The sequence below is a fragment of the Bombus fervidus genome, chromosome 15 (genome assembly GCF_041682495.2).
Source record: "Bombus fervidus isolate BK054 chromosome 15, iyBomFerv1, whole genome shotgun sequence".
NCBI lineage: Eukaryota > Metazoa > Arthropoda > Insecta > Hymenoptera > Apidae > Bombus > Bombus fervidus.
Genome location: NC_091531.1, coordinates 1,967,234 through 1,993,424, shown reverse-complemented (window position 1 = coordinate 1,993,424; position 26,191 = coordinate 1,967,234). Strand labels below are relative to the sequence as shown.

The following is a 26,191-nucleotide window of genomic DNA, read 5'->3' as shown; positions in this document are numbered from 1 at the left end:
ATATTGGTCATCCGTATTGGGTTTGGATTTGTTTTTTTAATTCGCTAATCTCAAAATGATATTAAATGTTAGGTTCCCTATAATCAGTGGTTTCATTTTCTTGGGATAATGTTTGGTTTCTAACAGTTTTTAATAGCGGTCACGGACGTACGTGAGATTTATGCCTTTAAAAGGATTTTAAAGATCACCAGATTTAAAGATCATCAGATAAATTGTTTGCAGGCTGCCGTGATGTATTTATAAAAATGATAAATAACCGGTCGCGCCATGATGATGCGTCCTCTGCCACGGACGCACACTTATCGACTCAGTTCGATATAGTAGTAGTAATAACTTTCTACGAATATCTCAGAAACTGTAAAAAGCCGACGATTAAGTTACTTAAAATGATGACCTTAACAACATATATGAAAATGAAGGTCACTATGGTCGTCCCTTGAAGTAAATAATGTCCAAAAATGTTAAGGTACAATATTAAAAAAGAATCAACAATGACCTACCTTTTCCTTTTTGAACAAAATGGTTAATAAAGAATTAGCAGAACTGAAAATGCACAATGTTCCAACGTATCACAAAGTTATCCCATTACTTCCCTTATATTTCTCAAGAATAGTCAAAACAGTACCTGACCGATCGGTTTTTCGACTATGTGTCGATGCACAGTATAGACACAGTTGGGTCCCAAACACGGTATTTAATAAATCAAATTCTACTTATACATACTGATTATTGTTGATAATTATGAAATCAATAAAGAAGCCGCTATTCACAAGCCTCTGTCCCAAACGATCACATCATAAAACGCTGCAATTAAAGCTCTATAGTATACAGTTGCTTACATTGATATTCAACATTATGGGGTGCGAGATATTATTTTTATATTACTGTATATATTTGTTAAGAAATAAATTTCACATACCGCGCGAACACGACCCATACTATTCCAGCGTAGTTCCTTTCGTTAAAATCAGTAAACTTGTAAACTGAAAACCTTAAGATCTAATTGAAATTGGTCGTATAGATAGAAAGTTAACGAATTCGTTTTGAGAAGCACTATCAAACAGTCTGAAGAAGGTATGTACATGCGTACAGAGTTCCATTTAGAATAAAAAATTTTTCTCCAAAAAATATTACCAACTTTGAAATGCGCTGAAAAGTGAAAAATAATTTTAATTGTATTTAGACAAATTAGGTCCATTAAAAACTATGAAATAATTTCTATTTTATTTATATTTTACTTACACAAATATGCAACAACGGTTAAGATTACTGATTTACATACTAACTAGTTACTAAACAACCTATTAAATATATGAAATGTTTCCAAAGGCGGTGTAAAGTACTGTAAAATATTTCATAGTAATACTTAAAGGCGTAAACTATAAAATTTCAACTCGTTTATACTTATTTTGTTGAAATTCCAGCAAATGTATACTTAAATGCATTAAATTGCAACATACTATAATACAAAATCATCAAAAAAACGTTTTATTAGTGGCCCAATTGAAAAACGTCGCCTGTATCCGTATTGATACAAATTATGCTGAATGTATTAATAGAGTACAGTGTACAGGTTAATGGAATTTGTTTCGACCGCTTGCGGAGAGACGCGATCGCAAGATAGCACGTCAACGTGAGTCGTATGTTCCCGCTACGATTAAATATTAGACGGCACGAACTGATCGATCTCCTTATTTCTGTTAGAATAATAGGGGGAGGTTATTAATTAGTTTATTCAAACAACTTGTTGACTAGAAAGATAAAGTATAATTAAGTTTCGATTGATAGACAAAGTTATTGTGTAGAGTACGCGACGTAAGCTTAGATGGTGACGGGTCAAAAAATGTATAAAGGCTGACTTTCTGTGAAAATGATGCTGCGGAGGAAAACTTGCGATGGGTGGGACTAACGACACGGAATGAGCTGATTTGTTAAGGAGAAGTTTTCGTTAGTAGAGTGAGGGAAATAGACTTATCTGTCAGTTGGCTAATTTTCTAGGTTGATGGATGAGGAAGAGAGATGGTAAAGTTGCTAATGGGAAGTATCATACGTGAGGAAAACCATATTTCCCGTGTCAACTCGTAGTAAACGATAAACCTTAGAAAAGAGTTTAATGGAAAGATACTTTTTTGGTCTGAAGGACCTTAGCTATGAAAATGCCAAGATTTATGGTGGGTCTGTAAGACTATTGAGCGTACACAATAATGATGTGTAGACATTTGGCTGCCATCTTGCCCGCGGTGTGTAGCCTGGTCTAGGTAGAGTGTCACCAAACGTAACAGAATTATATATACATATACCACATTTGTAACTAATTTAGGATACAATCGTTAGTACACTACGAAGTACACAGTATACAAATTATTATTTTCGTATCTGGGATTTGAATTTCGAGCGATTTGTTGTTTTGACGCCATCGAAAGAGATGGCGTTAGTATACAGTAGATTAGGGTAAACAAATTCTGGCCGTAATTCTGATCGTAGAATAAAAGCCGGAGGCGCGTCGCAAATGCTAGGAGCAAGGAACAAGCGCGAACGAGGAAGTCAGTTGTAAGAATTGCAGAACAACGTGCAAATGTTTACATGCAGCGAATGTGGTAAAATTTTGATAGCCCCTTTTCCTTTTAATTTTGTTTATTGTACGCGTTCATTAAGAAAATAAATAAAGCTACGTATATTTTACTATTTTTGTAAAAGACATAGTTTGCTGCGATATATACGAACACATTAATACATTCTATATGTATATTTTGTTCATTTTAGACACAATATCAATTATTATTATATTAACACAATTCTTCGTCAGCACTATGTTAAATGCGTTGGTCCTACCAGGACACTTTTCTATTATCACTAACAAAATAGTTTGCAAAATTATTACTACAACGTTCATAACATTTCGTAATTGGTGCCAATATACATATTTATAATAAATTTACGTACAGATCATTACAATTATTTTACAATTATTTATGTGATTTGTATCAATTTAGGTACCTTTAGAAATTAAAGGTTTTCAGACCGCAATCTTAACTATTTAAGTTTAATTTCAATTAACTGTTCGAAGCGTATTGTCGGGTCACCACCAATAGGCCAAACAAAGAATTTAAACCATAGGAGCAATAGTCGCGACCCGTATCGTAACAATTTTAAACTTTATTTAAATAAAAACTCAACAAATGGACTTGATCTAGTCGTAAGATTGCGATATGCCAAGTGCGGCTATGAGTTCGGCTCATCAGCATGTACTTAACAAGGGTTAAATCGTGACGTCAGATCGCGACAGGAGCCGCGCACGAACCAAACGCGGAACGTGAAACGAAAAGCAGCGGCGATTCGAGTGCTCATGCCTCATGCTATCGATTGTTAAAATTGAGTCGACTACGCGTAAGCAAAAGCAAGGCACGTGCTCGGTACTGTTCTGAATTTTCAGATAACTAATTGATTAACAATAACGTGAGCTGGCTGCTCTTCTTCCATTGATTCCTTTGACTGTTCCAGAAGTTGATCGCATAATCTTTTTGCGCCCACTTACCGAAAAGCTAATAATATCAAAATATATAGTTTGGGGCTATTCTACTTTTATCTGAACCAATTTCCGATATAATTAATAGCAGAGAGGAAACAAGAGTATTCGCACCCGTATTTCTAGCTGTTTCACAGTAAAAATGCTGCAATATACGGTCAAGTATTCAGGTTAACTAAAGTTAGCTAGAGTGATTATTAAAAAAAGCAAAAAAAATTAGAAAAATAAAAAGCCAATACCATACGGAGTTCCCAAGCGGTCAACCATCTAAGTATTAATACGTGCTCAGCGTTGCTTAAACTTCGTGATCGGACGAGAACGAGTACTTTTTTAATTTTAATTATAACATTTATTGCCCAAAGAAATACATATTTTATATATAAGGTCTAAAATTCATACTGTATCGAATACTTGTTCAAAGCAGGCGGCTACTCGATGCTTTGCATTGAGAGCCCACCACATGTCCGACGTTAGTGTATTTATTGCGTGGAGTGTGTAATGTTTGTGTCGGAAGCCGATTTGATTTTCTGGGATTACGTTGTTTTTTGTGCAAAAGTAGATTAAAGTGTTGTTTATGACTAATTCGAATACTTTGCTTATGTTGGGTAGGAAACTTACAGGTCGCAGGTTTGATTTTGTCTTTGTTTACCGCGTCTTCTTTTTTGATTTTGCACTTCTCTGGTCAGTACGGCTGAATGCATTTTACGCATCGATAATTATAGTTTCAGTTTTGTAAGGTATGACATAACAATTGGCATTTGTAGCATTGCGTTATGTAATTTTTTCTGATTTTCCCCTATTTTACCGTAAAGTAATTCAGACAGCTAATTTTTAGTAAGTTACTAATATTGCTTTGAGGGGATACTTGGACTATGTAGATTGGGAGCAATACGTTGTTATCTATTGATTTTTTTGTTGAGATGCGTGAAACTTTTTTGAATTGGACGTCGGACATCTGTAATGCTTGCAACTCTACGAGTATTTCTATCTTGAAGATTTATTATTTATATATGTATGTAGGAATATACATAGGTATTGAATTAAACCATAGATAAACATATGATAACGAGTGGACTTGTAAAAAAACTACTTCCTCTTCGATTTCAATAGGTTTTGAATGTATTGTAAAGTTCAACATACTGAATAACTTTTCTACGTATATAACCGGCGATCGGCCTTAGTATCCGAGATATTCGCAAATAACTGTCGATAGTACTATAGTGTAGTCAGGCTATAGTTGCGCGTCTAAGGCAGTATATGGGTTAGTATTGGTGGCCCAAATCCACCACAAATCTATCTCTTATCTTCTGTTTATAGCATATATGAACGTGAATTGGGCTAACTTAATGTCCCGTGCACAATTGCATATGCTGTAAGAAATGTCTATTGTAAAACAATTAAATGTAAATGTCATCAATGTATTGTGTTTGGGTTAGTTTCTTTAATAGCTTGCTTGAAATAAAAACAAGTTAATTATACAAATACTGAATGAATTGATAATTAATATTATTTTTCGAAATAGAACGATTATTATTTTATGCCAATCATTTCACTTGTAATCTACGAATGCACTCAAAGTCCTCGCTCTTACCTCCTTTCTAACCTCATCTTTTGTAACTATTGAGGCACTTGCATGCGTTTGGTATCCGCTGGATAAACACTTCTTAAGCTTGCCGAAGGCCCGGCCCCTTTCCTCCACAGTCAAAGACTATTAAATGAGAATAATAGTAGTTACATGACAATAATTTTATTTGCCCTAAAGTGAAGTTTGCGCGCATTAAAGTACAGATTTTGGAGAAATCGATATATAGTAGCAGATATCGTTTGTAAATTCGCGGATAAACATATCGAAAACTAAAGTGAGAACGTGATAATCACGAGACTATCAACTTATATTATTTTAAATATAATTATTTTGTACGTCTTTTGAATTTATTTGTGAAATTAGAAGTATTTTAAAAAATAAAAGATTTAACCAAATAAAAGATTCTGTTAAATTGAGCCACATAATTGAGCTTAATTACTAAATAAGTTCGGATTATCCCTTTTTCCTTCTTACTATAGTTTTTCCTCGGTCCTTTCGTTTTCGATGAGCTGGTTGATTATGATAATGGCATTAACAAATCAACATCTTATTCGATAATGATAACGAATTTATTTTCATAAGAAAGTCAAATGGCTGTGTTTACAATCAGAGCATCAGCATTTTCTTTAGCCATTAAAAATTATATGATTCTTGGCGCATTAAAAATTATATGATTCCATTTAAGAAAACTTATGTTACCTTAAAAACTTATGTTTCATTAATAACTTATGTTATTAATGAAACTTATGTTCATATGTCCCGTATGCGTCTATTTACAAACATTTACTAAAACAAATTAAATTCACGAAACCATTAAATTCCTGTCTCAACATTTTTCTTACATGGCAAGTAGTTTACGAACAATTCGCATTTATAGGTTAAATTCGGATACTTTGTATATCAGGATCCTAAAATCGGTAGTCTGTCGAATAAGGAATAACGAATAAAATTTGGGTATTATATAGAAAACTGCGGCAGCGTGGGTTTCGGTGATTTTTCACTATGTCGTAGAAATCGACATTTTGAACAACTTTTTCCTTTGCATGTTACCACTACTCGTCCTTACTTTGCGAGATCTTTGTAAAAATCTGTCGGTACCACCACTACAATGAATGATACATATAACTGTGTGTCTGTAGCACCGTATATGATCGTATTGTTTGTCAACTACTTTGCTGTGACGGAATTTAGAAAGCTAATGCAAACCTAACTTTCATCTTCCGTTTATATGGAATATGTAAACAAAGACTGGGCGAACTTGGGTATTCCACGGATCCTTCGAAATATATCCGCTTGCAGAACTGCGTAATAAAAATTATTATCATTAATGGTATGAGTTAGGTTTAGAATAATCTAAGTCTCTTAAATCCGACCCCCGTGAGCAGGCTGGCCAGGTTTGTGGAATAAATAATGACATAATTACAGTTTATATTAAGCCTTATATTTTATTGTTATTATTTCAAGTTAAATACATTTCAGCCAATATTAGCAATGATTCTTACAGTCTCGAATACACAGTTATAAATAATTAATTATTGTTAGATGCGGAAAGTATAGTTCAAACACAAAAACATCAATGTTTAATGGATGTAAATAAATAAATCGCCAAGCAATACGCTGAACAAAGCGGCGAACGTGTCAGCTATGCTTGCGACTGTGTTAGAGATATACATGTAGTGTTATTGACAGTTTTTTTGCGAATATTTCGGGAACTGTAACCAAGCGGCGGTAAATTGCTAAGGATGAAGTTATTGAAAATGTTGATTTCTACAGCATAGCATGGAAATTCAAGTTGTCGACAACTTCTTAAATAATTTATTATTTAAAATTTTATTCTCATTTTTATTCATTATTCATTAATTTTTTCTTCAAAAAGAACATCTTTCGTCCGTTTTTTTTTTTTTTTTCAATAATTATGTTCGATACATTATAGGGAAACTTTTTATTCGTCTTTATAGAACCCTCCATCTTATCGTACGCTTATGTAGAGGACAACCCTTAAGAAATGCCGCATGATATTCCCAGGGTTGAAATTACCTCAATTACCGCTCCAGAACGAGAGAAGAGGAGGGGTTTTTAGTAGGTATGGCGTTACCACCTTGCCGAATCCAATATAACTCAGAGGTGCAGGCCTCTATGCCTAATGCATTTTCCCCTCCTTGCGCGCGCAAGAAGAGGGCAGCATATACATATATCCATAGATTCGAACTATCTTCGTCGGTCATGGATTTTTCCAGATTTTCAATTTATTCATAGCAGCATAAAAACAACTTTGTTTAAAAGACTATTACATTGGATACAATCATATAAAACTTTTGATTTTTATTGAATAATTCTTCTATTCGTTATATGTATATTTACATATGTTCTATATGTTATTTTATATATGTATATATACCGACCGTTCGCGGAGAGACGCGATTGCGAGGAAAACGCGTCAGCGGGGCGTAAATTCTCGCTGCGATTCGCATAATCAACGCCGCGAATTAGTCGTTCCCTTGTTTCGGTTAAGATAACAGAGATAGTTCAATTAATTTAACACTGTATTAACAGGGTTAATATAAACTTGTATATTTAACAATAATTGATATAATAATAATAACGTCACAAATTATGTAGCGATAAATACAGTTAATATGTTACAGAAATTTGACCCGACTTTGTGATATCCCTCGATATATTCGTTAGACTTAGCGACTTTAATTTTATTCGCCAGACCTCTCGATGTATATTGTTAGAATCTTCAAATGAGACTGATTGCCTCGATCTTTCCTTTTTCTTCTCTGCGAGACGACCCCCACTACGCTCGGGTCACGCCACCGTTCGCGCCTATGATCACGTATGCCACCTTCTTTGTGTGCATGAAATAACGGACCGAAATCGACATTTCTAGAGCTCCACGCTTGATGACAAATATGCGCTTGCCGCTATATGGTATATTTTCCGTCGGGCAGATAAGACGATCTGTCTGCGACACTGCAGTGCCGCGAGCGACGGTTAGGAATACGGCCTATAGTAAGCCTTGTGGCGTAATAATGTAGAATATATGTAAATATACATATAACGAATACAAGAATTATTGAATAAAAATCAAAAGTTTTATATGATAGCATACAATGTAATAGTCTTTTAAACAAAGTTACTTTTATACTGTTATGAATAATTTGAAAATCTGGAAAAATCTACGATCAACAAAGATAGTTCGAATCTATGGATATATGTATATGCTGCCCTGGAATCAGTGTAAAGAAGAAAATAGTTAATTAAATGATTGTTCTACTCTGAAATATAAGTAATGCTAGAAATATTTGGCAAAAGATGGAGGTTATATCTGCAATCGCCACTGAAAATTGTGGAACTGCTACACGTATACGTAAGTATAATATATGGCATAAACCGCTACAATGCTTATAGCTATGTCGAAGAAGATACTCTATACGTAACAATTCTTTAACCTCGACAGAACCATACTATGACCCTGGGAAACAGTGTATACAAAGACGTATTATACGTGTACGATGTATATGTACATATTTTGCTCATTGTCAACAATATACAAGAAACGTACTTTTACGCGTCTTCAAAACAATGTTTTAAAAGCAATTTCTTGCTTTCCTATCTAAATAGAGGATAAAGGATCAGATAGAGGAGAGAATAATAGAATTCTACAGGATATTTTGTTGCATGTAACGAGTGTCACAGACGAAATCCGACTAAACAAAGCGATAAGATAGCGAAATTCCAAGCGCCTTAGCATTAGTGACCATCGGGATAACATCCGGTGACTGTATTCGTTCTCAGAAATATATGATCGAAGCCTGTTCCCACTCCCACGAACAAAAGAATTTAAATACTCTCCCTAAAATCATCCAAGTCAGTCTTGAACAGTCACGCCTAGAGCTCGGAAGTGTATTGCAAACTAGAAAAAAAAAATAAAGTTTCTTTTTATTTCTTAAATTTCTTTTTATTTTACGTGACACGAGCATAACAGGGACAGATTTAGCATACTAAACGAGAAAAGAAGTTTATATAAATATACATATACGCGATGTGATCTTATTATCGAGTTATCTATGGTTATTAGAAACCCACATCTAAAGTAATTCAAAGTCGGTTTACAAACTTTATTTCTTTTCTCTGTTAGCTTTCGCACTACCTGCAATATTCAGAATGCGAAATATTTCTGGAAAATCAGCTGTATAAAAATAATTGAAATCTTCCAATTGCTACTATTGTATATCGATGAAAAATATTATTGACGATCTTTCGTCGGTCAGAATTATTAGGATATGATTTATAGTTTAATTTGTAATCTTTTCTGGCAAGTGAATGTTTTTCGAGATTTGCACATAAATCACGAAATCGTACGTAATCTGCACATAAACCGCAGTAAATCTAAATTTGTTATATTTCTTACGTGTACTTTTCGTTACATGAACGAAATCGAACGAAAGAAAAATAATTTTATTAGATTCTGAAGGATTAGGAAAACTTATTTTCCCATTGCTTTCCATCGTTTTTGATGATATAGTAACAAGATAACGTTTGATTTTTATATTATTATAAGGTGTAGTGGCCATATTAGACGAAAGATAAAAATAAAAAACTTCTTAATATATTGTATCGAGCCGATGGTTGGCTATATAACGAAAAAACTATAATAATGGTGCATGAACTGTATCTACTTTTTGATTATTGATCTATTGATTATGCAATGATATATACGTTATCCAATTATTCTAGAAATCTCTCAAGATGTTCTTTAAGAAGAAGATATATCAGTGTTAGAATGTGCCTTATATAATATTTTATGTTTAGTTAATAGGTCCTAAAGTTGAGACCGCTTTTATTGACAATTTCTTGTCAATAGACAATACTCACTGCAAATCGTTAAACGATAAAGGATTATCGTCTCCTCTTGAGAAACTTGTAATATCGTGTCATCTTATGTATTAAATACCAAAAAATCAGGATAATTACTACATACAAGTACGCAAAAATGAAAGATCAAGCAGAGTAAGCATGGGGCAGCAGCCAATTTTTATTTTAGTTCTTTGCTAAACAATGTTCTTTACCTGAATGGCCATTTCGTAAAATTTCCGATTTCTGCCTCTCCGTTTAAGTGTAATATAGGGTAAAAACCCTAAACGTTATCATTCATTTTCTCACTTATTATTTAAGATATTTTGATAATAATAATAAAAAAAAAAAAAAAAAAGAAGAGAAGCGTAAGAAAGATACAGACTCTACTTGAAATATTTCTTTCATAACTGTAAATCAACTATTAAGTATAAAAGGGAAATAATTTATTTTTTGGGGATGGCTTCTGCGAACAGAGTTTTGAGTGACATCCACTGAAAAAGTCAGGAACAATGCTCTGTCATCGAATTATTATATACGAAAGTTTTAAAAGAGTCGAATTGGTGGAACAAGGTTAAATAATCTAAAAAAAATTAGAACATTATGAATATGTAGGGTTTTTTTTTATAAAGAGAAAGCGTATTTGTCACGATCCTACGTACGTGTCATTTAAGTACAATTGCGATTTCTTTGGGGAATCGAAAATATACCAAGTGTAAAATGTAAAGATAAACGAGATATAAAAAACAGGATAGATGTTATAAAAATTCGAAAATAATATGTTGTATTATTAACATTGACTTCTTCGTCCTCAGTCTACTAATATTTAAAGTCCCTTGTTATTTTCCGAGCAAGACTTTATATTATCTCAACTTCATCAACAACATAGAAAGTTCCAACAACTTCAATATCAACTTCATCACAAATCATGCCGACCACGGCAAAAGTCAACAGCATGCGAAGAAGACGCGATAAACTGGAAAGGTCTGAAATGAACCTCTTCAAGTTACGTGAAAGACGAAAAATAAAATGAGAAAGTTACTTTTTTATATATCACAACGAACAGAAAATAACGTTATTCGCAAGCGTCACGAAGGTCTAGGGGATGCCGGCTTCGACAAAATTGTCGACAATATAACAAAAATATATCGGTTTCCTAAATTGCAGGATAATGTTAGGGAATATGTTTATAGTTCTTTACGTTACACTGAATTTTGAATACGTTACACCGATTAATGGGAAACAAGAGGGCCACTTACATTGTATTTCTTGAATATATTTTATAAGGAGACATGATCTGCCGTTTCAAGCCCTCCGTCTAGACCATATGGGACAACAAGTAGAGACCGGAGAGGATACAAACATTTATTCATAGTCACTGATGCGTTCACAAAATATATCAGGTGATATCTGTGCAAATCAACTTGAAGTAAGTGATTTACCAATATTTTAGAACGTCTATCAAACTGATACTCTGAAACCGATAGTTTTACCTGCCATATTTTCAAAAAATACGTAAAAGATGAGAAGATCGAACGTGTTCCATTGCGGTAGAAACTGCATGCACGAACAGACAAGTTGAGCGATACAACAGGGTAATAACTGTGAGACTGTCTTTATTGAAAATGTTGACAATGTAGAAAACTGTATGAAGCGTGAGATTGCTGTATGAGTGAATGAGAGCCATAGGTGAATGTGACGTGCGAATGAACAGTTGAAACAATAATCGAATATGGTCGAGTGTTGTGACGGGTTCTGACGATTTATATATAAACATTAGGTTGTAATACTAAAACACTAGTGTAGGAAAAGTGTCCATGTTAATTTACACTGTCACCCCCTCCCACAATGATGAAATTGTGTGAATCACCAGAGAAATGGAATCACGTAATAAAACAGCTAGAGTTTGCTCTCAGTGTTACTAGGGAAAAACTGGAGCACATTTGTACATGGAGTGTTTTCAATTAGCTACCTTAAAAATATCTCATGTAGCTGTAATATCGGCAGAATCAATGGTATGATAATAGAAACTGTATTTTCGTCCAGTCGCGGGGAAACGGTCGCGATATAGCGCGTCAACGGGAGTCGTAAATTCTCGCTACGATTGCACGAATCGACACCACGAACAGGGCGATCCCCTTATTTCTTGTGGGAGAATAAAGGGTGATTGGGTTGGAATATAACTGGACTTCACAGTTATATTATATATGTATATTTATTTGCACTAGATTACAAGAGTTAACGTGAACCGAACGTGTTTGTATGCGTCGTGTCGGAAAGCGTTGTGATGGACCCGAAGGTTGCTAGATGTGGTAGTTAGAGAGGCGAGAACTTGACTGATTCTGGTCGCATGTCACTTACGGAGGAAAACTCGGTGAGGGTGTGCCCTTCTGAACTAAGAACGCGGATTCGTTGTTTACACTTTTCGGTTGAAAAGTGAGGGTAACGATCCGCGATGCCCATTGGGTATTACCAATGTTAATGAATTAAATACGAGGGGACAGTCCTCGGCAAATGTGACTCACGTGTGTTTCTGTTCTTGGGAAAAACCCGCTATCTCGCTGGGCAAACCTCCGCTTTCTCCGTAATGAGTGCGAGCGTGCAATAAACCTAAGGACCCTTTTAAGGGACCACTCATAAACCGAATATGTACAAAGAATGCAATTTTATTGCTAACAGATGTGGGCTATGGTGGTTCCTTGGGTTTATTGCAGGTCAGTGTGAAGATGTGCGGGCCTCGGAGGCCTGACCATGAAGAGGCGTCACAGGTACCGACTCACGCGACGTAACATACTCCCCCCGTTGATCGGATACTGATCAAAATTCTTGAAAGGTTAGGTATCTGGTTGACAGAGTAGGGGAACCAATCGTTTGACGCCGCGATCCAGGGTGTTGTGGGCTGTCTTAATCGTGACTGTGCGGATTATCCCATCTACTCCGGGGTGTGCCTTGATTACGCGGCCTAAGGGCCACTGCATCGAAGGAATGTTGTCCTCCCTGATTAGGACGATGGTGCCTTCGCGAATACTATGAGTGCCTTTATTCCATTTGTTGCGTTTGGTTAACTCAGTGATGTATTCGCGGTGCCATCGGCTCCAAAAATGTTGTTTTAGCTGGACGATCCGCTACCAACTGGATAATCGGTTTGGTGGAACGTCTCTGAAATTTCATTCGCATAGATTGGTTAGTGCCTCTCCTATTAAAAAATGACCAGGAGTGATGACAGGCGGATCATTAGGATCTGATGATATTGGGGTAATGGGACGGGAGTTCAGGATGGCTTCTATCTCAATGACCAATGTGTTGAGATGTTCGTATGTTAAGACTTCCGTGCCGACGACGCGGATCAGATGGCGTTTGAACGATTTTACCGCAGCTTCCCACAGACCCCCGAAGTGTGGTGAGTTGGGCGGATTAAAACGCCATTGTATTTTTCTGTCTGTGAGAAATTTCTGTATCTCCTCTTTGTGTTTGGTTGACTGGAAGAGGGCCTGGAAATCATTCAATTCTCTGTTAGCCCCGACGAAGTTGGTGCCGTTGTCCGAGAGTATTGTTGCGCAATGTCCTCGCCGGGATATAAACCGTCGTAAAGCTGCTATGAAAGCGTCGGTGGTGAGGTCACTTACCAATTCGATATGTACAGCTCTGGTGGCTAGACATATGAAGATGGCGACGTAAACCTTGACCTTGCTGCGATTCCGATGTCTTCTTTCCTTGACGTAGAAGGGGCCGCAGTAATCTGTCCCGACGTTGGTAAAAGGCCGTGACTCGGTAATGCGCGCCTCTGGGAGATCTCCCATCAGGTATTCTACTGGAGGTGGATTAGATCGGCAACATCGTACGCACTCTTTGATGGTTCGCCATACTTGACTGCGACCATCGACAGGCCAATAGCGTTGCCTCACAGCGTATAAGGTCGATTGTATGCTCGCGTGATGATTCTTCGTGTATTCGTGAAGAATTATGATTTTAGTTATCGGGGCCTTCGGTAAAATGATCAGGTGTTTTTGTTCGAAGGGAATCGATGAGTTTCTGAGTCTTCCTCCGACTCGTAGTATCCCTTCCTTATCGATGAAGGGATTTAAGCTTTGGAGCTTCCCTCCGACCTCGTTGGTCCGATCCTTCTGGAGCTGGCTAATTTCATTTGAAAAATGGATACTCTGTATCAAGTGTATCACCTTGTTGTGGGATAAATTGATTTCATCTACTGTCAGCGGTGTCCCTCGATTTTGTTTGTTTTTCCAACGAAGACATCGAGCGACGACTCTGATGAGTTTCGACCAGGAAGAGTATCGATCTAAGAAGGAAGGTTCGATCGTGTTGCTCATTAAACAGATGGTCCTCTTCTGTTCTGGTATGTCGTCCGCCGTTGTAGGGCTCCAATTTGGCCAACTCTCTTCGGTCTGATTCAGCCACTCCGGTCCGGTTTTCCAGAGATCCTGCTTTAAAAACTCCTTAGGAGATTGACCTCGGGAAATCAAATCTGCTGGATTGCTGTTGGTGGGCACATGTCGCCAGTCGTTGATGTTGGTTTTACTTTGAATTTCCGATACTCGGTTTGCTACAAAGGTCTTTAGTGTATGTGCTGAGGATTTGATCCACTGCAGCACGATAGATGAGTCCGTCCAGTAAACGGTTCGGGAAATCCTTGTCGTTAAGGAATTCTTTACCACGGACATCAACGAGGTAAGGAGTAGTGCTCCGCTTAACTCGAGCCTTGGTATGGTTTGAGTTTTGAGTGGGGCTACTTTGGATCGCGCCGTTAGTAGTGTGGTCTGGATGGTTCCGTCACCATTGGTCGTACGAACGCACCCAATCTCCGTATGCTTTCTCGCTGGCGTCACAGAAGCCGTGAAGTTCGATGTTAACGGAGGCCTTGATGATGGCCTTTCGGGGAAATCGAATGTTATTCAATAGTGACAATTGCGAATAGTATCGCTTCCATTCTGAATGTAGATCTGACGGAAGTGATTCGTCCCAGTCCACCTTCAGTGCCCAGACTCGTTGGAGCAGAATTTTTGCCTGAACTATTACTGGCGCAAGCAATCCAAGCGGATCGTATATTCTGGCAATCACAGAACTGATTGATCGCTTGGTGATATGTGACATGCTGATTTTGGTTTCAACCGAGTAGAGGATTGTATCGTCGTGCGAATCCCAAAAAACCCCAAGAGTTTTCAGAGTTGGAGACTCACCTAATTGCAGTTTTCGATTTTTGTCGATTTCAGACAACCCGCATAGTATATCTTGGTCGTTGGATGCCCACTCTCTTATATTCAAACCGGCAGATCGCAATAGTTTGGTTAATTCCTTCCTGATAGACACCACTTCTTGTATTGTATCAGCTCCGGTGAGAGCGTCATCGACGTAGAAATCACGTCTTAAAATCGATGAAGCGCGTGGGAATCGATGACCCTCGTCATCTGCTAATTGTTTTAGGCACCGTATGGCAAGGTACGGTGCTGCCGATAACCCAAAGGTTACGGTATTGAGCCGATAGGTTTCGACGTCGCCTTTGTGATTGCTCCACAGAATGTGCTGATATTTCCGGTCCGCTGGTCTCACTAGGATTTGACGATACATTTTTTCGATGTCGCCAGTGAGGACATATTGATGAGATCGAAATCTCAACAGAATGCTAACTAGATCTTCTTGTAGCTTTGGACCGGTATGAAGAGTGTCATTTAATGAAATTCCGGTCGTGCTGGGTGCTGAGCCGTCGAACACGACCCGAAGTTTAGTGGTATCGCTAGATTCCTTGACCACGCCGTGATGCGGCAAATAGTATGCTTTATCTGAGGAATTGGTGGATGTGACCTTGCTCATGTGTCCCAGGTCCAGATACTCTCGGATGACTGAGCGATATGCTGTTTCGTATTGCTTATCGCGTTGGAATCGACGATGCAGCGAGGTAAGTCGATTCATGGCTACGGCTTTCGATGTTCCTAGTGAAGCGAGTCTCTCATTGAATGGTAGGGCGACGACGTATCGCCCCTCCTTTGTGCGTCGGACATGGTTTCGGAAATGCTCCTCACATGTTCTTTCTGATTCCGACAAATGAGTGATGGAGGGTCCTTCATCGAGTTCCCAGAAACGTGCTAGATCCGCTTGCAAATCAGTGGTATTAGCATGAAAGGAGCAGGTAGCCACTTGTGCGGTTGGGCTCCCCCCGATGACCCAACCGAATCGAGTTTTTTGTAAGCATAACTCGGAGTGATTTGCTTGACTTAACTTGATTTGCCCGATGCATAGTGATGCTAAAGTTGGTCCGGCGCTCAATAATACTTCGATCGGGCGTGATTTATGGAATTCTGGATCAGCTAATCTTAGATTTCGAGGTAGTTTGATTAGCGATCGATCGATGGATTGGTCCGGAATTGCTGGCGATATAGTGGGTATTACTAAAAAGTTCATTGTACTCGAGTATGTGCCATCTACAGAAGTAAGGGTGGCCGTGATTTGTCGCTTCGCAATGGTAGTCAAATTATCTAGAGTTCCGATTGGCACCGAACATCTCCTTTGTTTGAGGTAAAGTGAGCGGGCGAATTCTTCAGTCATGAAATTCATGCTAGAGCCGGTGTCCAGTAACGCCCTAGCTCGGATAGGATGTGCCCTGTTATTTAAAATGTTGATCTGGGCGGTAACTAACAGATCATGATTTTGGGGGGCCTTTGGAGATATGTCCAATGCCTCATTCGCTTTTCCTATTGTTGTCTTTAGTCATTTCCTCTTGGATCGCTGTTCTGTGGCTGAACCGTGCGATTCGATCGAGTTAGGTCGTGACGAGCGTGTCTTGTGGTGATGAGAAGATCTTCGCTTTGGCTCGATAGTACGTTTTGAACGGTGGGTAGAGCGAGGTGTCAGTGACCCATTTGGAGATCGGCCTTTATTGGACCGTCCGTTCGATGAATGATTGCTAGAGGATCGATCGCTCGACGACCGACTGCTTGATGATCGTTCGCTTAAGCGTCGATCGCTCGGTGACCTACTACTTGATGATCGTTCACTTAAGGATCGATCGCTCGGTGACCTACTGCAAGATGATCGCGAGTTTGCAACCTTACCACTGACCTGAATATCATCTCTGTGGAGAAGAGTATGGTGTCGTCGTCGACATATACGGCATGATCCGGCGGAGCATTGGGTAATGGTGTGTCCCTTGCCTAGGCAATTTGTGCATAATGATGCCTCTTTTATCAGTGCAACGCGTGTCTTTGCGGGTCTTGCTTTGAAGAATTGGCAATTCTTTATGTCATGAGGTCCTCGGCATATGTGACACGTCCACGTCTTCTTTGTGGTGGTAAAAGTTTGTCCTCGGGACGAGTCGTATTGATGTCTGGGGCGTTGATAAGACGACTCTTTTGTTTTCTTTGATTTAGTATTGGGTTGGTCACCGTTTGCCCGTGCGGTTAGAAACTCTATTAGATGCGTATACGAGGGCATCCTTTTGTCGGGTAATGTATGATGCCACTTACGTACAGTGGAAGAAGGTAACTTCATCGTGATCAGATCGATCAATACGACATTCGACGCGACCGGCTCTCCTAATTTCTCTAAGGCCTTGAGATTAATTTGTACCGTCTCAAGAAAATCCTCTATGGCATCTGGTGTTTCCTTCGATATCTTGGGATAGTCACGGATCAGATGCCAATGACGCAGGCATACCCGACGGTGACAATCAAATTTCTCTCTAAGCATATTAATTGCGATGGCATAATTGGACTCGGTAATATCTAGCGATTGTAAGCTTCTCGCGGCTTTGCCAGTCACGGACGATCGCAGGTAGTGATATTTTTGAACCGGTGTCAGTTTCTGATTGCGATCTATGGTGGATACAAATGTATCGTAAAAAGAATTCCATTCTTCGATAGTGCCGTCGAACATGGGCAAGTGGATCTCTGGCAGTTTGATAGCGATTACCTCTGAATCGGTTTCTGAGTCGTGTTTTGATGGTGTCGGATGGGTTGCGGACTGTGATTTCTTCACGAATTCCGTAATTCGTCCACGAATGCGAATGTGTTCGTGTTGTGTAGCTTCGGCACGTTCAGTCTCTGGATCCTCTAGTTCGTCTAGTTCAATTTGGATATTGGTTATCCTGTTCCCGAGTTCGTCGATCGTTTGACTACAAGACGTGATAAAGCCTTGATCGATGGCGCCAACTTGCTCCCATTCATCGATCTGACGATCCACGTGTTTCAATCGGCCGAGTAAGACGCCTCGTCTTCGGCGCAACTTACTGATACGTTCGAATTGAGACATGGTGGAGTCTGAATCCATTGAGCGAGCTCACCTGGTTGATATGCAATGGACGCTGGTGTGAATAGCTGCTCGGCGCTGGGCGGCGTGAGATCGCGCGTGTGATCAGCGAGGAAGGCGCTCTTCTTCCGACGGTCATTCGTGTGATGGAGTTGTTTTCACGTGGAACTGTGTTCACTGATAAGTGATCTTTTCACTAGCACGTGATCCGGTTTTCACTGGTTTGTAATCCGGCTCGAAGGACCATGTATTTTCGTCCAGTCGCGGGGAGACAGTCGCGTTATAGCGCGTCGACACCACGAACAGGGCGATCCCCTTATTTCTTGTGGGAGAATAAAGGGTGATTGGGTTGGAATATAACTGGACTTCACAGTTATATAATATATATATATTTATTTACACTGGATTACACTATTAGACGTGAACAGACCGTGTTTGGATTCGTCGTGTCGGAAAGCGTTGTGATGAACCCGAAGGTTGTTCGATTTGATCGTTAGAGCGGCGAGAACTTGACTGACTTTGGTCGCATGTCACTTACGGAGGAAAACTCGGTGAGGGTGTGCCCTTCTGAACTAAGAACGCGGATTCGTTGTTTACACTTTTCGGTAGAAAAGTGAGGGTAACGATCCGCGATGCACATTGGGTATTACCAATGATAATGAATTAAATACGAGGGGACAGTCCTCGGCAAATGTGACTCAAGTGTGTTTCTGTCCTTGGGAAAAACCCGCTACCTCGCTGGGCAAACCTCCGCTTTCTCCGTAATAAGTGCGAGCGTGCAATAAACCTAAGGACCCTTTTAAGGGACCACTCATAAACCGAATATGTAGGCTATGGTGGTTCCTCGGGTTTATTGCAGGTCAGTGTGACGATGTGCGGGCCTCGGAGGCCTGACCATGAGGGGCGTCGCAGGTACCGACTCACGCGACGTAACAGAAACTAATAAATTTGGTAATAAACGAATGTCGATTGAGCGGTACGATTAGTTCGTAATGTAAGAAAATATCAAGCAGTTGCTGAGTTTGTTCGACAAGGTAAGCTCAATTGAAATTATTAAAAGTTAGAATGTATGCAGTTGATGCAAATTATTGTTTTTTGTTTTGTTGTAATTTAATAATTTTCAATGCGCAGAATAAAAAAATGCAAATCTTAGGCAGTCGCCTAACTTAAACTTAAACGATTTCATTTTTTTTTTGTGGGAGGGGGGTGCGTACACCTGCAAAGATATTCACCATTCTACACTCTGTAAACTCGGAAGGGTGCCGGCTTTCGGAAAAGGACGATCGAATTGGTAGGAGAATGATGCACCTTTCCCTTACTTCCTATGTTAATTTACCCGTATAAGCGGGTCCCTAATGAAATTATACTTCGCGCCTCGTTGTCAAGATTGCACTTGTAATCTCCTCCTTATCCGCTAGAATGAGATTTATGAAAACTCTAGTTTGCGCGTTAAGCATAAAAATGTAATGCAAAATACTACTGCAGTTTCGCACCTGGTCAATCTGAATACTAAAGGAGAATCGATTCGTGGAAACTTGCGCTTTTTGAATTTAATCAGATTGTTACGTCGCGAAGCTTGATATGGATCGTGTTTCTAACCGTGTCTCGCGGTCCTCTAGCGTCATACACAAATCGTCTCATCTCCCCGACGGGATATACAATGTATCGACGAGCGTACGGTTGCCGCCCGGCCGCGAGTTCCAGAAACGTCGATTCGATCCGTTCTTTAATTACACAAAGAAGTCGGCATACGTGATCATCGGCGCGAGCGGCGGCGTAATCCGAGCGCGGAGGGGGTCGTCTCCCCGAGAGGACAAGAAATTTATCCTAGGGCAGTTAGTCTTTCTTCAGAAACCCTACCGCATACATCTTAAACGCTAACGGATAAAATCGCGAATTCATCGAACATCGATACATATCAAAGTCAAGTTCTCGGCTTTCTATCCATCAAATCGATCAATCTTCGGATTAATCAATTACTGTGCTTTCCGACACGACGAAGTCAAACAATTTCTGTCGACGCAATAATTATTGTAGGTGTTACGTCGCGTGAGTCGGTACCTGCGACGTCCCTCATGGTCAGGCCGCCGAGGCCTGCACCTCGTCACACTGACCTGCAATAAACCCAAGGAACCACCATAGCCCACATCTGTTAACAATAAAGTTATATTCTTTGCATACATTCGGTCTATGAGTGGCCCCTTAAATGGGTCCTTAGGTTTATTGCACGCTCGTACTCATTACGGAGAAAGCGAAGGTTTGCCCAGCGAGGTAATGGGTTTTTCCCAAGGACAGAAACAAACGTGATTCATATTTGACGAGGACTGTCCCCTCGTATTTAATACATTAACATTGGGAATACCCAATGGGCATCGCGGATCGTTACCCTCACTTTTCTACCGAAAAGTGTGAACTACGAATCCGCGTTCTTAGTTCATCAAGGATACCCCCCACGACGAGCTTTCTTCCTAAATAGTACGAGACGGGTCAATCACTGTTCTACTAACCTTCAGACAGTCAAGTCCTCTGCTTTAAGATCCTTTGGACAACCAAGTCCACTGTTCTACTAGCCTTCAGACAGTCAAGTCCTCTGCTTTAAGATCCTTTGGACAACCAAGTCCACTGTTCTACTAGTCTTCAGACAGTCAAGTCCTCTGCTCTAAGATCCTTTGGACAACCAAGTCCACTGTTCTACTAGCCTTCAGACAGTCAAGTCCTCTGCTTTAAGATCCTTTGGACAACCAAGTCCACTGTTCTACTAACCCTCAGACAGTCAAGCACTGCTCTAAGATCCCTTGGACAGTCAAGTCCACCGTTCTACTAGTCCTCGGACAGTCAACTTCAAGTTCTAACATGTCAATCAAGTTCTCGCCTCTATAACTACCACGTCTAGCAACCTTCGGGTTCATCAACGCTTTCCAAACACGGTCTGTTCACATCAAGTGGTGTAATCCAATATAAATAAATATATATAATATAACTGTGAAGTCCAGTTATATTCCAACCCAATCACCCCTTATTCTCCCACAAGAAATAAGGGGATCGTCTAATTCGTGGTGTCGATTCGTGCAATCGTAGCGGGAATTTACGACTCCCGTTGACGCGCTATAACGCGACGTCTCCCCGCGACTGGACGACAATACAGTAGGCTAGTGTAAATATATATATATATATATATATTATATAACTATGGATTCCAGTTATATTAAAAACTAATCACCCCTATTATCCTAAAAGAAATAAGGGGATCGCCTTGCTCGTGGTGTCGATTTGTGCAATCGTAACGGGAATTTACGACTCCCGTTGACGCGTTACATCAAACGATCGCGTCTCCCCACGACTGGACGAAGATATACAGATGGAAGACGTTTGAAGGACCCTGAAAGAGAAACGGCAGGTATCGATGAAGAAACTGCAGCAACAATACAGAAAAATTTAGCATAATTCGTGCAATAAAATTGTAACACGTATATCCGTATCGTTTTCTATTAGTAGTTGATCTTCAGGAGCCGGACCGTACAGCGTGAAAACTGTATTATAGATGATTCCTGAGATCTCTAAAGGAAAATGGAGACGAAGCTTTAAAAGCCAGTACTAAGTAACTACATATTTTGTGTCTCATTCAATTCTACTCTTTACATTTTACAGTAATTATTATTATTAGTAAAAAAGAAGAAGAATCTGATTGAAAATTTGTCAAATGTGAACTCTCCATTCTTGAATTGAATACTCCCATTAAAATTGTACATTTAATAGAAATCAATCTTTTATTATTTCAAGCTTTCAAAATAATTAACACCGTCATTAAGAACAAATTATGATATTCTATGTTTTGTTCTAGAAAAGATTAAACGATGGCTTTGTCATGAATCGAGTTCTGGTTGCCACGTGTTACGCCAAATGCGATGGTCCTTGCGAGGTTCCTTACTGTCTGGCCGCCAAGACCCAAACATTGTTACACTGACCTTATGTTTTTGCACGCTCTTACCAATTACGGAGAAAGCGGGTGTCTAGCGAAATAGCAGGCTTTTTCCATGAACAAGGATGCCACATCTGCTTTTCTTTGTCTTCATAGTTTCATTTATTAATCAATGGGCATCGCGGATCGTTACCCTCACTTTTCTACCGAAAAGTGTGAACAACGAATCCGCGTTCTTAGTTCAAAAGGGCACACCCACACCGAGCTTCCCTCCTTGATGGTACGAGACGGGTCCGCGATAGTTCTTGTGATCTTTTTGTAGTAAAAACATAACTGTGTTGTTGGCTGTCATTTACTGAATCGATTGATTATCACTTAGAATTACGTGACATTTTTGGCGATCCTGCCAGGATATGATACATCAACGTTGGGTAAAACAAGACTACGGTTTTTTCCTACGGGACATCCGACCAAAGGTGTATCAAGCAACCTACGCACTACGAACGACAATTTTACTAGTGAGTAGAACCATTTCCTTTAAAAAGATCGATCGACTGTATTCGGTAACGTCAGACTCCGACGATCTATTACTCCGAAATGGACAAGAAAGACGATAAGAAAATTACACCTGTCGCTTCGATTAGCGTTGATCCAAACCTACGGACAATTTTGGATATGATGCAACGCCAGAACGAAGAGCATAAAGCAGCTGTAAATAATTTATATAAACTAATCCGCGATGAAAGCGTTCAACGCATTAAAGGATTAGAATTAATAAGGAAAACTATGACCTAACTCAAACTAGAAGATACATCCGAATTCAATTCAATCATAACAGACGATACTAATTCTGCCAGCAGAAGCACTACCCAGAACACTCGTACAGCGAAACCTCCAGTAAAACGCGTACGGATCGAAGGAACTCCAGAAGCCTCCGACCCAACGAACTCCGAGAACGAAGAAGAAGAACCAGGCTCGTACGAACGACCCATGTTCGACGCGAAAACCAGCATCGAGTTCATCCTAGTTCTCAACGGTCAAGATGACATTGGAGTAGAGGGATTCATCAAACGAGTAAGAGAAGCTAGAGCAGAATGTAAAGAGACACGTGCTCTCTTAAGACTAATTCTAACCAAACGTATTGTCGGAAAAGCTGAAAGAAGCATTAGACATTCAGTTATCGAGTATGGCGATTTCGTCAAAATTTTAACGAATCAGTACACGGATACGTCAAAAGATTCCGACATAGTCTCAATGAACTTATATACGCCTTGCAACACGAAATCCGCGATCCGATTCAACGAGCAGTCGCGATAGACTTAGAAAACGAACGTGCAACTAAAATATTCATACTAAATCTAAAACCCGAGATAGAAACCAGAACATCAAGTACAAAACCGCGCACCTTACAAGAAGCAGAAGATGCCGCGTTTGAAGCAGAGCTATTAATCGAAGAAATTGAACGAAACCGCGGAAACCAGCGTAGCCAGTAAATAAGAGCTCAGTCATTCGCCCGAGAGGATGTACCATCACAGCGCAACTCCCTACTTAGGAGCAGTCCGATGACTACGCCTAGCCGTCCGCAGATAAACAACTATAAGGCTACATCTGGAAACAGATTTAAATGTTTCAAGTGCAACCAAATAGAACATACCGCAAATTACTGCCGAAATTTTCAACAGGCCAGCCAGCTAAACCGTTCACCATCGCGCAGCTACAATATAAATATGGAGAATACGGGACAAGAAGAGGAAACGACACTACCAGAACCTCAAGAAATACGAGTATACGCAACAACAGGAAGACTTCTATCCATTGGAGTTCGATCAGGAACAGGAACCAAACGATATTTAATTGATACCGGTGCAGGAATAAATTTAGTTAAAAGATCAAGTGCCACATTCAAACCTAAAAAGACAGAAGCTAAAACATTTTACATGGGCAATGACAAATACCAAACTGACGAAACGGTGGACTTTCAATTCTTTAACATCATGAACACATTTCACGTTGAACCAGACGATTTTCCTTTAATAGAAGACGGAATAATTGACTTACCTATGCTTTCTAACTACTCATACCAAATTAGCAACGAATCAATACAGTTAAACGGGAACGAAATATTTTTTCAGGAGCCGAAAACCATTCTCCCAGGGCAAACCAAAATCGAGACAATTTATTTGGATAAAGGTCCGACGAGAGTATGTTCCTGCAATACTGGTGAGCAACCAACTGTAATTACTAATGATCTTACTTATGAAAACGATCTCGATAAAATTGCTAAAATGAAACAAATAATTAGACTAGACCATATTGAAGACAAACTTCGTATTCCTATTGAAAAGATCCTCCTACATTACATAGATGTATTTAACCTAGAATCCGATACCCTTCCTTGTACCGACTTAACAAAACACACCATCGCCTTACGCGAAAACAAAATCGTCAATACCAAATCATACCGACCTCCCGAAGCTTATAAAGCAGAAATCGAAAAACAAATGAAAGAAATGTTAAATAAGAATATAATTGAAGAGTCAGATTCTCCTTACAACAGTCCAGTATTGGTAGTACCCAAGAAACCAGACGCATCAGGCAAACAAAAATGGCGCATAGTTATCGACTTTCGAAAGCTAAATGAACTTACCGACCAAGACGCGTACCCGTTACCGACAATCGATGACATTTTATCACAATTAGGCAACGCCAAATTCTTCTCCACTCTAGATTTATCTTCAGGATTCCACCAAATACCTATGGACCCCAACCCAAAGAAATATACAGCCTTTAGCACACCTCACGGACACTTTCACTATAATCGTTTGCCATTCGGTTTAAAAAACGCCCCAGCCACCTTCCAGCGCATGATGGATGCCACGTTACGAGGATTATTGAATAAATACTGCTTTGTATACCTTGACGACATAATAATATTCGGTAGTACAATTCAACAACATAATGAACACCTTGCTATAGTATTACAAAGATTAAAAGAGTTAGGAATAAAAATTCAACCCGATAAATGCGAATTTCTAAAACCTGAATTAGAATACTTAGGACACGTCATAACGCACGAGGGCATAAAGCCAAATCTTAAAAAGATCTCCGCAGTTAGAGACTTTAAAATTCCCAAAACACCAACAGACGTAAAATCATTTTTCGGATTAGCAGGATATTACAGAGAATTCATTAAAAACTTTTCCAAACTCGCCAAACCATTAACAGATCTCACAAAGAAAGACAATCCTTTTAGATGGACAGAAACGCAACAAACAAGCTTTGACACACTAAAAGAAAAGTTATGCTCAGCTCCAGTTTTAGCATACCCAGACTACACGAAAACATTCACACTTACCACAGACGCTTCCAATGAAGGAATAGGCGCAATCCTATCACAAGACTGACATCCTTGCTGTTACATATCACGAACACTCAACCCACCAGAGAAAAATTATTCTACCACAGAAAAGGAATTATTAGCTATCGTATGAGCAGTTAAAAGACTTAGGTAATACCTGTTAGGAATACGATTTATTGTCCGAATCGACCACCAAGCATTCACTTGGCTCAAAAATTGCAAAGACCCTTCCTCGCGTTTAATTAGATGGAGACTGAAACTCGAAGGATACGAATACGAGATTCAGTACTATAAAGGGAAAGAGAACACGGCAGCCGACGCACTTTCCAGAAAAATTTACCAAATTACCGACAAACCAGCCCCAGACACACCTGCAAACTCTAAAAACATTGTAGAACATTTTAACGCGTGGTCAGAAGACGCGACACCACCGAGACGATTTAAAATCACGCCAAACGATCACACGTTCTATCAATTGAATAGAGAAACATTAGGTCCATTCGACAAAGATACTTGGATTCGAAAAATTGTTGAATTAACCAAGAAACACAAGAAAATCGGAATAGGAGACAATAGTTTTACCGAAACCGAAAAAGCTAGAATCAAAGTAACACTCGTGTTTATCAACGACCAAATTGAAGAAATAACTTTTGCATACGAATCGATACAAACCATAACTGACGAACA

At 39.3% G+C, this 26,191-nt stretch overlaps 1 protein-coding gene across 1 annotated transcript; it reads right to left on the bottom strand.

The window, feature by feature from the left end:
- Positions 1-13,138: 13,138 nt before the first annotated feature.
- Positions 13,139-18,230, bottom strand: LOC139994987 (uncharacterized). Its single transcript, XM_072018087.1, has 3 exons — positions 17,043-18,230; positions 14,935-16,640; positions 13,139-14,858 (listed from the first exon to the last, which is right to left on the bottom strand). Exons 1-3 carry the CDS (start codon positions 18,228-18,230, stop codon positions 13,139-13,141), a joined length of 4,614 nt encoding a protein of 1,537 aa, XP_071874188.1.
- Between the last annotated feature and the right edge of the window lie 7,961 nt (positions 18,231-26,191).